Source organism: Myodes glareolus, chromosome 15 (assembly GCF_982192425.1).
Source record: "Myodes glareolus chromosome 15, mMyoGla1.1, whole genome shotgun sequence".
Taxonomy (NCBI): domain Eukaryota; kingdom Metazoa; phylum Chordata; class Mammalia; order Rodentia; family Cricetidae; genus Myodes; species Myodes glareolus.
In genome coordinates, this window is record NC_142040.1 from 18,951,187 (window position 1) to 18,967,964 (window position 16,778).

Below are 16,778 nucleotides of genomic sequence, written 5' to 3' on the forward strand. Positions count from 1 at the left end.
TGTTGCAAATGCTTGCACTTGCAACAGGCCTCATTCCTCAGCCACCTTAGAACTGCTATTGCAGGTTTGCGACACAAATCCTGGGTCTCTCTCTTTCATTTTTCAAACTTCTAGCATTTAATATATTAGTAAGACTAGTATAATTCATTAATGTACATGCTAAAATTTTGTTTATTATTTAAAATTGACATATAAATACTGATTATTTTTAGAATATAATTTATATTTATAATAATATATGATAATTTATTGATATAGTGTCTTATATGAATATATTATCTTACTATCTTATTAGTAAGTAAAATAATATATTAATATATAGTAAATTATATTCATATAAGATAATATGTTTATATTGTTTTATATAATTTTCAAATTAGGGTAACATACCTGTATCAAATATTTATTATTTCTTCATAGCCAAATTGTTCAGATGCTATCGTGGGGCTCTTGTGACACCTGTGTGCCATATCCCACAATCTGCTCTATAACCTCAGGCACGCTTCCCTTCTCAGGACAGCTCAGCACATGATGAGCAGTTTCCCCCATCCATCTCCTCCCCACCTCATGCAAAAATCAAACTACTTGCAGTTTTAATCTAGAAATCCATAAAACTGGTATAGGTTTGTCATGACGCACTTCCCCCTAAAATCCCCAAATACACTCTTGCTTATTCCTGGACACTTACACTTCTTATTGGATTTTCCTTCTTCCTTCCCTTCTCCTCTTCCTCCTCTTCTTCCTCTTCTTTATGCATAGGCAGTGAGCTCAAAACCTCCTACATGGTAGCTAAGAGAATCTCCCAGTGAGCTATATCTCTAATCCTCGTTTTACCTTTTATTTTGAAACAGGATTTCACTATGTTGCCTAACTTGGCCTCTAAAATGCCATACATCCCATGCTGACATGAAAGTAGCATAAAACCCCTCCCTTAGCCTACAGGCTGCTGGGATTACAGGTGTGCAGCACTATATTTGTCTCATGTGTTTTGTTTCATTGGTGGTTCTGGGAATGCTCACAGCCGCGGGCATGCTAGGCAAGCACTCTATCCCTAAGCTCTATCTGTGTCAGCTTCTTGTACAAATAAATTAATTTCTCTGCATGGGCGTTGGAAGGACTACCGCTACAACAATAGAAATGTCATGAGATATCAAATATCAGAAAGATAGCAAAATAATAGCATTGTAAGTTGCTTTTGCAGTGATAACTGAATAAGGTAAAGTGCATGTCTTCACTACCCTCACCTAGAGCTACGACAGCTTTACATGAAAATATATATCGTATATATGGATTTGTATTCTTTAGTGAAAAGTTAAAAGCATTGCTTTAACTTCAGCTTTTTAAAAATAATTATACACTATATTTTGTCATTATCTTTAGTCCCCCCAAACTCTTTCCAGGTCCTTCCTACCCACCCAGCTTCACGTTCATTCATATCCCTAGCCATCTCTCCAAAAGCAAAACAAAAAACCAAAAAACAGCAAATCAACACAAAACCAAAATCAAAACATGTGCATAAAATAAAAAAAGGAAAAAAAAAGCTCGCACATGAGAGAAAGAAAATCAACAGCCAAAAAATACAAAAACAGAACGAAAAGCATACAAAAATGCAAATACAAACTTTGTTTTCTGTTTCCTGAGTGTGTATATTCCTCCTTAGTGTATGCTTGATATATACAGTGTCACTCCATTGGTGGAAATGGATTTTCCCTTTCCTAGCAGGTATAAATTGAAAATAAATCCTTGGTTAGAGGTGGGACTTTGTGTCCCTTTCCCCTTCCTGGATGTGCTGGACTTAGGTCTGGTTAAACTTGGTCAGGTGTTGTGTGCGCCATGACAGTTTCTGAGTTCAGGTGTCTGAGAGATGCTGCTTCCTGGAGTCATCCACCGCCTCTGGGTCATGGACTCCTTTTGCCTTCTCTTTTGCATAATTCCCCAAGCCTTGAGGTGAGGAGTTTGATGAAGACATCCGATTTAGGACTGAATGTCCCGAGGGCCCTGACTCTCATTGTCCATTTGTCCATTTGTCCATTTGTCTCATTGTCCAGTTGTGGACCTCGTTATCAGTTTCCATCACCTGCAGGCTTTGCTGATGAGGCTGAGCCTCTCATTTCGTGGCTATGTTCCCTGAGGATGATAATAGTATTAGGCTTTCCCCGAGGCCCATGGCCCACCTAGTCTTAGGTTCTTACTCATTTTAGTGGTATCATGTACACGTTCCATCTCATTGAGTGTGTCTTAAATCCAGTCAGAAAGTGGTTACTTCCAAAACATTTGTGCCACTGTAGCACCAGTAAAGCTTGCAGTTAGGTCACCATTGTGGGCTGCAAGGTTTGTAGCTGGTGAATTGGTGATGATTACTTTTCTTCTCTGGTAGCATTCAAAGTACTTTCTGGTACCACAAACACTAGTCTAGTCAATAGGGGTGAAGTTCTAGTTGGGCACCAGCCCAATTTCTCCATGTTTGATGACATAAGTAAGTTATGTCTTCAGCAGTAGGTCCTTCCTTTCAGTCTATAAGAGTAACAAAAAGCCTTGCTAATGGCCTGTAATGTTTGGAGGGGTCAGTGGAATCCATTTAACCAACAACTCATCAAGATATAGCTGACACTGGAGGTTTTACATGGTGGCATAAAATAGCTAATTGTGACATTGTCTCCCAGTATATGGTGATCCCATTTAAATTCCTTTCATCCATGTGTCTATTTTAGGACTTTCCTACAGTAGTAGGTTTCCATGTGACTTCTCAGAAGGTCCCTCCCTTATCCCATCTTTTACTCTGCCCTTCTACCCCTTTTCCCATTCCATCACTTCATTCCATTTCCCCTTTCTAGGGAGGTTCCTTCGTCCCCCTACACCCTTACTGGATACCGGACCTCCGCTGTTATCTAAAGCTTAAAAACAAAAGTCCACTTAGAAGAGAACACGTGCAGAATTTGTCTTTGGGCTCTGGTTGACTGACTTAGGATAGCGTTTCTAACTTCATTCATTCGCCTGAAAATTTTAGCTTTCAAGTTGAGTTACCCTAGTGCTTTATCCTAAGCTCTAAATCTCAATTATGTATTTTTATAGTCAGATATTTATCAAAGGTTATTGGTCTGTTGTTACCTTAGTACCACACACCAAAATAAGCATGTATGTGAATTAAGAGACTTAAGTGAATTACTAATTTTTGCAGAATGTTCAATTATTTATACTGTTAGACCAATAGACAGCATACTCCTCATTCACAATCCAGAAGTCTGTGGTACATCCCTACATGTAGCGATTACTTGGTATTAAAAGCTTGAGAAGCACTCTCATCTTCTTAAAAAGACCCATAATGTAAGTGACCAATTTTGATGTTTAGAATAAATCCATAAATAATCACCCTGCTTGTAACTGCTGTATGGGATTAGCTTGCCAAAAACACATCAAAGAAACTAGATCTGCTATTACTTTACAGTTATTTTAATTAAGTGTTGATGATGATAAAATATCTAAGATGCATGGAAGATAAACTACGTACTTATGCTGATCAGCAGAATATGCCAGCACAAGTATGTCATTTGTGAGCTAAATTAGTTTAGTACTAGTTGGAATTAAAATGTGTTAATCAAGAGTGTCTTATTCACTGGGGTGTCAGTGCTGTCTGATGTTCATGAAAAACAGAAAAAAAAACGAAACAAATTAAGATGACTAAATTTTAAAAGATCTTTAGATTCATTTATACATAACTTATGCATCATTACTTTTCTATAGAAAATTCAAGCATCTTATGGAATTATAAAAATATGTAAACAAAACAGCTATATATAAAGTTCTGTAAGATACACTATTGATTTTCAAAGTAATATTCCATGATAGTATTTATTGTTGGTAGCGTATAACTTCAAAAGAGTTAGCATACTTAAGTTTAATAAGAATTTACTTGTAAGTAAAATAGAGTAAAAATTTACAGAGAAGATAATATGAATAAACTTTAATAAATTAGGTATACAGTAACAAAATAGTATTTTGATTTTAAGAGTATTTGTCCTTTGATTAAACCTTGTAGTGAATATATTTTGGATTTATTATTAGCATTATGAATAATTGTATCCTGACATAGTTTTCATTTTCTAAAAGTATGTTTTATAGATTCTAGAGTAATCATGTCATGCTGGACTCAGGATCTGCTTACATTTACATTGGCCAAAGTAGAGAAAAGAATAAAACTAGACTTAGTAATGATCCTCCAGACCAAAACATAGAGACATTTACTCACTGTATAATTGTTAAAGTTATTGAAGACAATTCATAATTTTCCAGAACAAACTTCATTTCACACCTCACATTTTTGTCTAAATATTGTACCATATAAAGTACATTTAAAAAGTAACCTTTTTTATGCATCTTTTATGCTAAAGACTCTATTTTAAGAAGACAAAATTTTTAATATTTTTACTGAAATGTTGAGTCTTAATTGAAAGAAATGTATTGCTGAAAGCAGGTTTCAAAGATCAGACATAAGACTTACAAGATTTTGAAATATCTTTTGGGCGCTGACAAGATGGCTCAGTTCGGTGAGTTCAATGCCCAGAACCCATGTGAAAAACAGTTGAGTGTAATGCACACCCGTATCCTAGCACTGGGGAAGTGGAGGCAGGTGGAACCTTGTGCTTGCTTCAACCTTGTCTATGTGAAGAGTTCCAAGCCAGTGAAAGACCCTTGTTGAATAAAAGTGGGAGCTCCTGAGGAGCATCCAAGTTCATTCGCTGTCTTCCACACACATGCACCCATGCAAATAAACAAATACACACATACACAAAAAGTAAAATGAATTACAATTAAATGTTTCACTGTAAAAATATTAGGATCCCATTTATCGTCAAGGCATTAGCTGAGACGAGCTGCTGTTGGGAATTGTCGCTTTTTCTGATGACTGCTCGTTAGTTTAGAACTTGACATTCCAGGACTAATTGCAAAAACCCAGAAACAGTGATAGAAAACAAAAGACCTTGTCTAGGTAACCGAAATTGTCCCCTTCTATGTATAGTTGATATGGATATTGTCATTATAACTCTGGGGTGTGTCTTTATTCTTGTCCTTACTGGACTCATTAGAAAACAGTAATTTTGCCTTATTTAGGTAAGCACAGTTTTTCCCTCTGGACAGACTGCAGGGATCTTCTCCCTAAATCCATACACTCTCCCAGTGGTGTGCTTCATCCTTTACAATATCAGCTGCTGGTGTGTATTTTTAACAGGACAAGTAAATCGACCAGATGAGATGTTATACAGAACAACCAAGCTTTGTTACATTTTCAGTTACTCTGAGTCCTCGGTTACTGCTCTTCAGGATTCAGTTACTGAATAACATAAGGAGCCAAACAGATATTTGCTGGTGCTGCCTCCCTCAAAGGCACGTGTGTTTCTTTCCTGGAGAACCTCATAAATTATCATGTCTTAATGAGCAGTTTTATTATAATGATAACAGTCTTCTAATCATACCATGAACATTTACCACACTCCCCACCTGTGTTTTATTTTCTGTCAGCATTTATCTTAAAAACAAGAATAAACATGCCAAAGTTTATATGTTATCAAAACTCTACTCCAATGTTTAAGGAAAAAGAGGAAGAGCTTGTTAAGTTCTTTTGTTTCAATTGTAGCATTTCTCTTAGTCTGATGAACCAAGACCACATGCTAATTAGTGTTTTATATGCAAATTAATTTGCTTACTGGAAATGCCACTGCCTTTCTTCTTCTCATGTTTGAGTGGTTACTGGGGAAGAGCTCCACATTAAGTCAATGCTCACACAGTAGATGTGGGGGCGCGTGTGTGTGTGTGTGTGTGTGTGTGTGTGTGTGTGTGTGTGTGAGAGAGAGAGAGAGAGAGAGAGAGAGAGAGAGAGAGAGAGAGAGAGGACATGCTCAGGCAGGCAGCTTGTGTGTGTCTGGTTGGCCCTAAGAATGAAGCGTGTGTCCATGTTATTGCATTCTGGTAGCAGACTCAGAGGTAAGAAAACTAAAATGACAATTAAGAACTGATCTTTGGTTTTTTGTTTTGTTTTTTGGGTTTTTTTTAACATAAAGAGGTTGATTTTATGAATTCTAAGAAGAAAAACTTTTTTGGTTTAAAATGTATATAAAGAACATACTCAAAAAGATTATATAGGTCATATTTTATTGTAAATGTAATAGAAAATATAATGATTAAATGATAATCTTCTTTTTAGAAAAGCAGTTTATATATTCTAAATCTTGGTAGAATAGAAAGTAATAATTTCTTAAAACTTAATGACGTTTATTCTTAAATAAATTTATGATCCTAAGTGGTATAGTTTTATTCCCTGAAAGATTGGTGGTCATGAGCTCATGTTCCTGTTGGGTGTTGTTAGCCTTCCACCTTGTCATCGCGGTTACTGATTTTGTAATATGTATTTGTAGTCTTCCTTTCCTTTAGCCCATTTCTTTTAGGTTTAGTCAGTTTGGGCTGTTATGATAAAAATATTGTAGATTAGGTGATTTAAGTGACGGACTTATTCCACAAAGTTCTGTTGCCAAGAATATTCAATATCAAAGAGCTGGGCTGAGGCCATAGCTCAGTTGGTAGTTTTTCGTAGTATTGACATGAAGCAAGCTCCATCTGCTAGCACCCGGTTAACCTGGAGTGGAGGCATACCTACATCCCTGCTCTCAGGAGGTAGAGGCAGGAGAATCCTAAATTCAAAGTCATTGTCAGCTCCATAACAAGCTTGAGACTAGTCTGAGCTGTATGAGATCTGTCTCAAGAAATAAAACTACCACCAGAAACCCCACAACATTCGCTTCTCAGTGGGCAGGAGAATAGTAATTTCTCTCACTTAAGACAGCAGAGTATCCAGGAAAGCTCTGCCCTCTGTCCCCAAGACTCCCCACAGGCCCATCTTCAAAGAACTTTGCCCTGGGGATTCCGGTTTCATCATAGGAATTCTGGGGCAACACAAACACCCAAAGCTCATGTTGATAATGGAAACATGCAGAAAGAACTTTGCCTTAACTTCCCATTGGAATGCAAACTAGATCATCATCTGTTATGAAAAGCCTCATCCCGTACAGGTGGACCAGTTGGGAAACTGGAAAAAACATCATCTAGATTTACCGTCACTGAGAGCTGCATGTTTGATCAAGTAAGGGTGATGTAATACAGTTTCGGGGGAAGACACAGAGTAAAGGATTATTTTCTCTGAGCTTTCTTTGGCACTTGACATTTGGTGAAGAGAACATTCTATTTGTTCCAAATTAGAGGACCGATGCGCAGAACATTTTTCCAGAAAATTATTCCTCGGATTAATTATAACATTGTGAGCCTTGAACAACCCCACGGAGAGAACAGTAAGCTCTGTCTGCTCTGCTCACTGATGAATCCGGCCACCTAGGGCCGTGCCTGTGAGCGCTCACTGAGTCACTCTTCAGATGAGGGTTTCTTCACTACATTCTTAGATCAGCAGGCACTCCTCTTTGTCCCCCGTTGACCTTTAACGCCTCATAACAATGAACACCATTGTTTGTTGCTGTGTTTCTTTCTTGACCACAATTTGTTTTACTGTAGAAAATGTGGTCATTTTCTCCAACTGCTTGATAAAGATGGCGTGTGCCTTCGAAGCCTGTGTCTTTCCCTCACCCTCTTCATCTGTCCGCTGTCCAGATGTCTACAGTTGTACAGTCTACTAATCTTTGTAGTCTGCTACAAACTGAGAAGAATTTCTTCCAGGATCATAGATCCCTTGTTTTGTAAAGAATTTTAAAAATCATCTGCTCCAACTTCTTCATTTTAAGGTTAAGAAAACTGCAGCCCCCAGGCTGCAGGCTCAAGGCCACCCTACTAATTAGCTATGCTACAAATACTAGCATCCAAGCTCTTGATTCACACACAGATTTTTTTCACATACATTATAAATAACCTTTCCCAGGGATTTGATGCCCTATTTAAATCAAAAACAAAAATGAAACAAAACAAACTGCCTCAAATATAAAGAATAAGCTTATTCTCGGGGCTACAGGGTCTTTGAAGAACATGTTTGTCCTACATTAAGAATGCATAGAGTACCAGCATGTCTGTGAACACGTAACACTCATATTGCTGGTGGGTACTCTCTGGCCTAGATCTTTATTTTACCATTGTTTATTTTAAATTGACTCCTAATAGTGAAGTACAGATGCCATTATAGGATTCTCTCAACTGATTGAGTGCAGATGATTTGGTACTGTAGTGCTGTGTTTACATAAACTAACTTGTGACACAGTTAGCATAGATGGCTGTCTAGCTATGTTAGAGTTGGGATTGGTCTGAACATTTAGAATTTATACCAACACTAATTTTTTAAAAAAATACTTTCACAAAAGTATTTTTTGTGATTTAGATAGAAATATTTTTAAAAATCTGAGCTAGATTTTTTTGTCATGTATGCTTTGTAAAGACCCTTAGATGCTGTGACTTCCGTCTGCCTCCTCTCCTCTCTCCCTCTCTCCTGTCCTTCCCACTTTTATCAAAACGCAAAATGATTTTTTATAGAGAAAGGCAAGTGAGGAAATAAGCTGCCTTAACCTGAATCTGTATCTGCCAATATCATTTCACAGGGACCTGTGTGTCCCTAGCCACCACATATAGTGACACTCCCTCACAGTAGCCTCAGGTAACTCCTGCAAGACAGGTAGAAAGGTTCATAATAATCTCATTCAAATATACTGATTCATGATTCAATGTAGAGGTCAAATAATCCAGGAAATTAACCCTGTAGCGTCTTTTCACATTAGGTGAGCATATAAATTTCAAACACTATGTTTCAAATAAGGCACTTAACAGTTACTTGTCCCAGCATTTGGTATTTAGTGATGCTATTCACGTCTTTTGACCTGCACTCCATTTCCAGCTGATTTTATCATAGGTGGGAATTATTAGTAAGCTACATTTGTTTCTCAGTATTTCCATAAGCTGATAGAATGCCTTAGATTTGTGACTATATCATGAAGCTTCACTTTGTAAAGAAAGGTAACTACTATGACGCTAATAATATAATACCTGATTATTAAATTTAGAGGTGACTTCAGATGTGAAAATTGTAATTGTGTAAGTAAAATTGGATGACTTAGAAAAGAAAGAAAAGAACTGAGCCTGGATGTTGGGATAAGCTGACAATACGTAGCACTTCTCAGGTCACTTAGTATAGTTTCTCCCGTGAAGAGCAGAGCTAACTCTGCTCACATCCATGAAAGCTAAACCTTTTAATAATCAACTTTGTTAAAACAAGAAAGTCTACTTAAGTTCTAGCAGCTGGAGGTAACTCTATTACCTGAACCATGCACCACTTGTGCCCAGTAAAATGGTCTCCTGGGAGCACAGTGACACACAAGAGTACAAGGAGCAAAAACAAGCTGCCTGTTCATTGAAAACTTCATTTTGTTGTTGCCTTAGACTGCGAATGCATTATAGATACAAATCTTCATGGCAGGAATTTCTTGAGATTTTATTGCTGTAGACCAAATTTCTTATTTATAAAAGATATAAATGTAGGGCTCAATTATGTAAAATGTTGTAAACTTGATATGCAAAGATTTTTATTTACTTGTTATCTATTAAATTGATTCTCGGTGTACATTAAACTGTTCTTGATATTTTAATTAATATGCAGCCCATTAGAAATAAGTACTTGCTTATTTTATATGTAAAGGATCTTATAGTTAAAAATATATAAATCAACAAGAATATAATTATTCTGCTAGTTATTAAAAATATAATAAAATAGAAATTTTGAATAATTTAATAACTTTCTAGAAATGAGCACCCGAGTCTAAGTAGTCAAGTATTGGACTCCTGCCTGTCGGCAGTGGATACAAAGGCACTCCCAGATACTCAGTTTTTTACTAAAAGATTTAACTCAACTTAGAGGAATCTTTGTTTCATCCAACAACACAAATTAGCATTACTTTTTAAAAGGAGACCATTTCCCTTTTGTTTAAATTAATATACTTCAAAACATACTATAATCAAAATATGAAAAGGAATTTTATCTTTAAAGTTTATAGTTAATCTTATAACAACTCATAATGTGAAAAAGCCAGTAAAGAATTTTTGCTTATAGCCGACTCTTAGGAAACAAAATTATTTACAATCATAGAACAGCAGTGGAGAGATGAAATTTGATAACTTTAAATTTTTTATTGAGCTGGGTGGTGGTGATGCATGCCTTTAATCCCAGCACTCAGGAGGCAGAGGCAGGAAGATCTCTGTGAGTTCGAGGCCAGCCTGGTCTACTAGAGCTAGCTCCAGGACAGGCTCCAAAACTATAGAGAAACCCTATCTTGAAAAAAAATATTGAAAACTGGTAGTAAGTATTTATAATTTATTCAAAAGTTTACATTCAGAACCTATTCTGTATAATGCAATAACTATCAAGCACCATTTTCAAATAGTTATTGGTTCATTATCTTGTTTTAGCAATTAGCTATCATTATTTTAGAAATTTATATTTTTAATTGCTGTAGTTAATCATCTCTGATGCTTTCATATTTCATTTGGAAAATTTCTAGATTTTCTACAAAATTAAAAGCCAGATGACTCTTTACTTAGAAGTTTTTATTCTGCTGAAAACAACCACATAGGAAAATGAATTGATGTATGATTCATATTAATTCTGAATTTTTCAAGTAGTTTGGTTTTAGATTTGTATTTCACAGCGCTCTGATTTTTGGTCTGTCTGTTTGTCTTCACCAGCCTTTTATGTCACCTCGGTACCCTGGAGGCCCAAGGCCCCCACTGAGGATACCCAATCAGGTAAGATGTATGTGCTACTTAAAGTTTTTAAAAAGATCTTGGAAATATCAGAATATACTATCATCTGTTATCCCCACTTACGGCTACTTCTGGTAATGTGTAATCTACGTGAAGGTCGCGTAGCCAGGCTTTGTGCTGAACTGGCTTTCTGTGAAGTTTTGTTGGAGTGCAGAAGCACATATATCCCCTCATGCTTTGTTCATGACTGTTTACATACCTGTAGAGATGTGAGGAGTCACACTGTGCGTGGCCTGCAGCCCTGCAGTATTTACTGTCTATGTAGTTCCAGAAAGTGATTGACTGATTTGTGGAGCTAATTTTGCTAAATGTTGATCATCCTCTCAGTCAAATTTTCTATAACATATTTTGGTATGTTATAGAAACATACTTTGGTATGTTATTTTCCATGATATAAAATTCATATACATTGTGCCTTGCCATAATGGCATGTCAGCAAGTAATTAGCTGTACCTTGAAGGGCTAAGTCTAAATATTCTACAGTAAATCTTCCCGGTGTTGTGTGTGTGTGTGTGTGTGTGTGTGTGTGAGAGAGAGAGAGAGAGAGAGAGAGAGAGAGAGAGATCTTCCAGTTTTTTTTTATTTTGAGTGTTTTAAGTTTCTAAATGTTTGATTTTCATGTTTGTTTTAATCAACATAATAATTTCATATTTACTAAAAACAATAAAGCACTTTGTTATTTGTGAAGAGTCTGCAGTTTAGCTCTAGAATGTAGGTGTTGTGCACACTTGTCTGGTAAAGGGAGAAATTAAATGCTCACCAATGTGTCATTTGTTTATTCCTAGAGTTCAGTTTTATCCCAAAATAGAATTAGTTTAAGTTCTCTTTTCCATTCTTTTCTTTTTTATTTCTATATGTTTCACTATCAAAAATGGAACAAGAAAGTTGCAGTTATTAATCACTTGAAGCAACAGAATTTTGGTTCTCATCTCCAAATTCTTATTGACATTATGCTGAGCTGGGTGGTGGTAGTGCACATCTTTAATTCCAATACGAGGGAAGCAGAGGCCAGCAGATTTCTGTGAGTTTGAGGCCAGCCTGGTCTACATAGTGAATTCCCTGGTTACCGGGTCTATGTAGAGAGACCCTGTCTCAAAAACACCAAAATAGCAGAAGAGAGGGAGGGAAGAAGAGAGGGAGAAGGAATTATGCTCTGTCTTTAAAGCACCCCAGCTTGCTGGCATTCTCTGTGTCTGATGCACAGCGGAAAGTGGCAGCACCCAGGTTCACCCCCAGACAGGAAGGAAACTTCAGGAGAACCTGGAACTGGCTTGTCCAGTGGCTCGAACTTAGCAGTCCTCATGTTTCACTTGCAGATTGAATATGCATTCAGTTCTTGGATCAGAGAACATGCCATGAGACACGATAGATACAGAAGCTCAGAGGGCCAGCATGTAGGGATCTTATTTTGCTGTGCAGATGAACCTGTGTGCATCAACGGACTCTTACACAGGAGTATGAACTTTTTAATTTTCATTTTTTAAGGATAAAGTCGTCTGCCTACTGTTGGCACCTACAGTATTTCAGACCTTTCATTCCTGGCATTGAGTTTGCGTAGATCTAGGCGAGTCCTGAAAATCTGGATTAAGAACCTGGGAAATTCCAGCATAAATATATTATTAAAGTACCTTTATTCTGTAGTCATGATGAGAACATGTTGTTATTATTAGAATTATATTTATTTGATGCCATTTCAATATCATGTATAAGATACTGTGGGCCAAACATGAAGATTGTAGTTCGATTCCCAGAATCATTCTAAAGACTAGATTCGATTAGTGGTTCTGTCATCTTGGAAGTAGAGAGAAGGAAATCTTCAAGACCACCTGGCTTGTCAGACTAGTAGCTAGCTCTGCATCCTGTGAAAGACCATGCCTCGGTATTTTGTGTGTGTGTGTATACATATATACATATATATATATGTATATGTGTATATATATATATATATATATATAGGGCAGAGTAGTCGAAGGACACCTGGCATGAGCCTCTGTCCTCAACATATATGCTCTCATATGTGCATTCACACACATACTCACACTTGTGATAACATACATATACATATGCACAGATAATATGAATGAATACACACAGATACTGTGTTAAGTCTCATAATCTATAGTAACTTACAAAACACAATACAAATGAAAACAACCTATATTTATATAAATTATTTTAATTATTGTGTTTGACAGAATTTCACTAAATAGTTCAGGTTGACCTCAAAATCTCTATCCTTCAGCCTCAGCCTCCTGAGTGCTCGGGTTAAGGTGAAGTCTTGTGTTTGAAAGTTCCTAAACAGCACCATATAATGACTGTTTTGTAAGAAGGAGTCAGAAATCGACAGTAGCAGATACTTACTGCAAGGGTATTTTCCTCTGGGGTTGGACAGCGTTTGTGTCGATGCTTTTTAAACATTGCATTCTTTTGCACGTGGCTCCTCTCCATCCTTCTGCCACATCCACTTTCACTAATCATGTTAATTCAAACATCTATTACCCAAACTTAGAATAATGTTCATTTATACTATTTTTCAAATAATCACATTAATGGTTCAAATAATATTGGTTTAGGATGTGTTTAATGTATTTAAGAGCACAACCTGTTCAAACAAACAGATGCTTGTTCAGTTTAACTATTTGTTAATTAAGGCAGAATTGGCATAACTTTTTTGTTACTAATTGTAGTGGCATCTATTAAGCAAATATATTAACATTTTATAATTATAATTTATTTAAGTTGATTATAATATATTGAAATTTTTTGTTTTTAGTAGACTATACAAAGTAGAAACACAAATTGGAGCATTCCCTTTTCAGTGGCCTTGACTGGTCATTCAGAATATGTGAAAAGTACTCTTTAATGAACAGGGCCTCTATGATTCATATTTACTAATTATTAGATTACATATTTTGGTTTTCTGAAATGTTTTTGTTGTTCTGTATTAACTCTAAAATAGCTTATACTTTTTATTATACTGTTTATTATTAGGAATTTGGAAATTGTACTGGAGCCATTGTACTGAAAAATACAGAAATAGATATGACTGACTAAAATGATATATGTCAGATAACAAAGGTATACAGTAGAGTGGAGAATCAATTTTTATGAAAAAATTCATGAAGCAAAAACTAAATCCACAAAATATGCATGGCTCACAGTTTTGTGCTGGAATTGATTTAGCTCTCAGAAGGTGTCCTCATCGGTTGTTAATACGTCCAACAGCTGATGGTAAGTGAAGCAGATCTTTGTATCTCTAATGGATAGACTGCCTGAACATGAACACCCATACCTTCCATCCAACACTGTTATGCAAGTAAAAAATATATATAAAGTTTTTATGGTTGAGTAGCATTAAGATTAAGTTTTTGGCTGGGCAGTGGTGGCACACACCTTTAATCCCAGCACTCAGGAGGCAGAGGCAGGTGGAACTCTGTGAGTTCAAGGCCAGTCTGATCTACAAGAGCTAGTTCCAGGACAGGCTCCAAAGCTACAGAGAAACCCTGTCTCAAAAAACAAAAACAAAAACCAACCAAGCAAACAAACCAAAAGGAGAAGCTATTGTCTATGGATTTTTAAAATTTGTTTTCATTATCATTATTTATAAAAGTAGATATGTGAGTTGGTTGCATGTAGCACACACTGTTGTCCATTTTATATGTCAATGTTAAATTTGATTCTCCAAAAACATACTGTATCTGATCCGGCCCGGTGATGGTGCAGGTGTACTTCTGTGAGTCTGAGGCCAGCCAGGTCTACAAAAGCTAGTTCCAGGACAGGCTCCAAAACTGCAGAGAAACCCTGTCTCGAAAAAACAAACAAAAAAAATTAAAAAGATGCTATAAAATAAGATCTACTCAAGCGCTGTTGCGAGTCTATGAGCAGTGTAGGAAAGGACAAACCTTGTAAGGACGTCATCACAGCCCTGACATTGTACAAGCTTTGTTCCCATCGCGTTTGCTCGCATTGTGAAAGAGATCAAGGGCCATATACTTTCTTCTGAGTGGTAGGATTATGAATGATTTTGCTATTTGAAAATTTCAGCGTCTGCAGTTCACACTGTACTTAGACTTGTAGTTAGAGAAAACACTAACTGTACAAATAGAGGAACGAAAATGTTATACTTTGAATAAGATTAATCTTTTTAAATATTTAATGCATTATTCCTGTAGTGGGAAGAAGACACATAGAATGAACACTAAAGTTAATCCTAAAAAGTCTTAATGGTTTGTCAGATAAGAAAAAACAACTAACATTTGAAGCAAAGAAAGAGATGTTCAGACAGTTGCAATCCCAGCTCCTGAGAGGCAGAGGCAGGAGGATTGTCATGAGTTCAAGTTCAGCCTGGACTGCAGAATGAGATTTTGCCTCATAAAACAAAAATGTCGACATTGACTTATGAATTGAAATTTTGCTATAGCTCCGTGCACCCAGGTTGCTTCCATTTCCAGCAGACTGCTCTCCTCGTAGCACGCTTGTAACATGAGGGCCAGCTTGTTGGGGTTTCTGTCCCGCCCGGTACCCCACAACCGGCAAGTCCCAAATAAAATCACACACAGGACTCCATAAGATTATAAACTGATTGGCCCATTAGCTCAGGCTTCTTGTTAACTCTTATAGTTTATATTAACCCATTATTCTGATCTATGTTAGCCATATGGCTTCGTACCTTTTTTAGTTGTCAGCTCACATGTTGCTTCTTCGGTGCTCTGGGCAGGAATTGTGGAGGGAGCTTCCTGCTTCCCAGAATTCTCCTGTTCTCATTGTATCACACGGTGTCTGCTGAGGATCAGGATGCCTCATGTATCTTTCCCAAGTTTCTTTTTGAATCTTTGTTGAACTTTTTGCATATGAAGTTTGGCTTTATTTAGTGCTGTCTGAGTGAAATGTGAGACGATTCCAGATACATAAAGAGGAATGCATTCTATTGAGAAGGTAACACAAGCCGTGCTGTTGCAACTATGAAAAGTCTCAATATATAACCTTTAATATGAACACAGTGCACCCTGATCAGTGTAAGGTTAAGGGCAAAACAGATCAAGTTGCTTCCTTGGACAGTGCAAAAAGCCACTTTGATCACAGAATCCCCTTATATTTATGGAAATTACAATATTTATATTTTAAAATGATTATTTGAAGTTAAACAAGACTACATTAAAAGAATATCAATTTCTTATGATTTTGAATTTGAGTTTATATTGGAATATATGTTTTTTCAGTGATTCCTCCTCTTGTAAGGCAGAGAAAGGAAAAAAGTGCAGTATGTTTGAAAAAAAGGTAATTTCTCTTCCCAGCCTAAGGAAAACTTACACTATAGATCCTACATGGGCTTGATCCAGATCAAGTCATGGTTGTATTGATATTTCTGATATAATACGTGTTTCATACATGTCATGTTCCTTTATTTTCTAGTCATTTTATCTTAGGTGTGTTTGTAAGAATGTGCTGTGGCATATTTGGTTAGAAATATAATCGTCCACACAAAAACCACCTCAGAAAAGGACATTTGAACTTGTGGAGGTTTATAGTCTGGGCACCATGCTCAGTGAAGTCATTGATCGGTGATTAAACTATTGAAAATCTATTTTATCTTTTTAGTTTTTGTCTTAAAATTAGCATACTAGATATTAGATATCTTAAGTCATTTTTTAACAAAGTGTGTTGAGTAAAACTCTCTATCCACCTAGTCTCCCATAATCCTCCCTTGGAGCCTCCTCATCCCACCCCTCACCTCTTCCATGTCCACCCTCTGACTTCCTTATGACCTCTATTTACCCTCTTTTGTCTCCTTTCTAATGTCTGTTGGGCCTGACCCATGTTCCCATATTTACACACACACAAGCTACATCATGACACGTGTGTGCATGCACATACATTACAGTCTAGGATTCAAATATGAGTCAAGACATGCTTTTTTTCTACTTGAGATTGAGTCACCACAGTTAATATTATACTTTCCAAGTCTATCCATTTTTTTGCAAATT

General features: G+C 36.6%; 1 protein-coding gene across 13 annotated transcripts in view; it reads left to right on the plus strand.

The window, feature by feature from the left end:
• Ssbp2 (single stranded DNA binding protein 2) overlaps positions 1-16,778 on the plus strand; it is a 264,279-nt gene that overhangs the window by 198,395 nt on the left and 49,106 nt on the right. For 7 of the 13 annotated variants that reach the window (XM_087896777.1, XM_087896778.1, XM_087896781.1 and 4 more), the window contains one exon: positions 10,717-10,776. The exons of the other annotated variants lie outside the window; for them this stretch is intronic. In XM_087896777.1, coding sequence (XP_087752903.1) covers positions 10,717-10,776 — 60 coding nt within the window. The remainder of the gene's footprint in view (positions 1-10,716; positions 10,777-16,778) is intronic. 13 annotated transcript variants of the gene reach the window in all.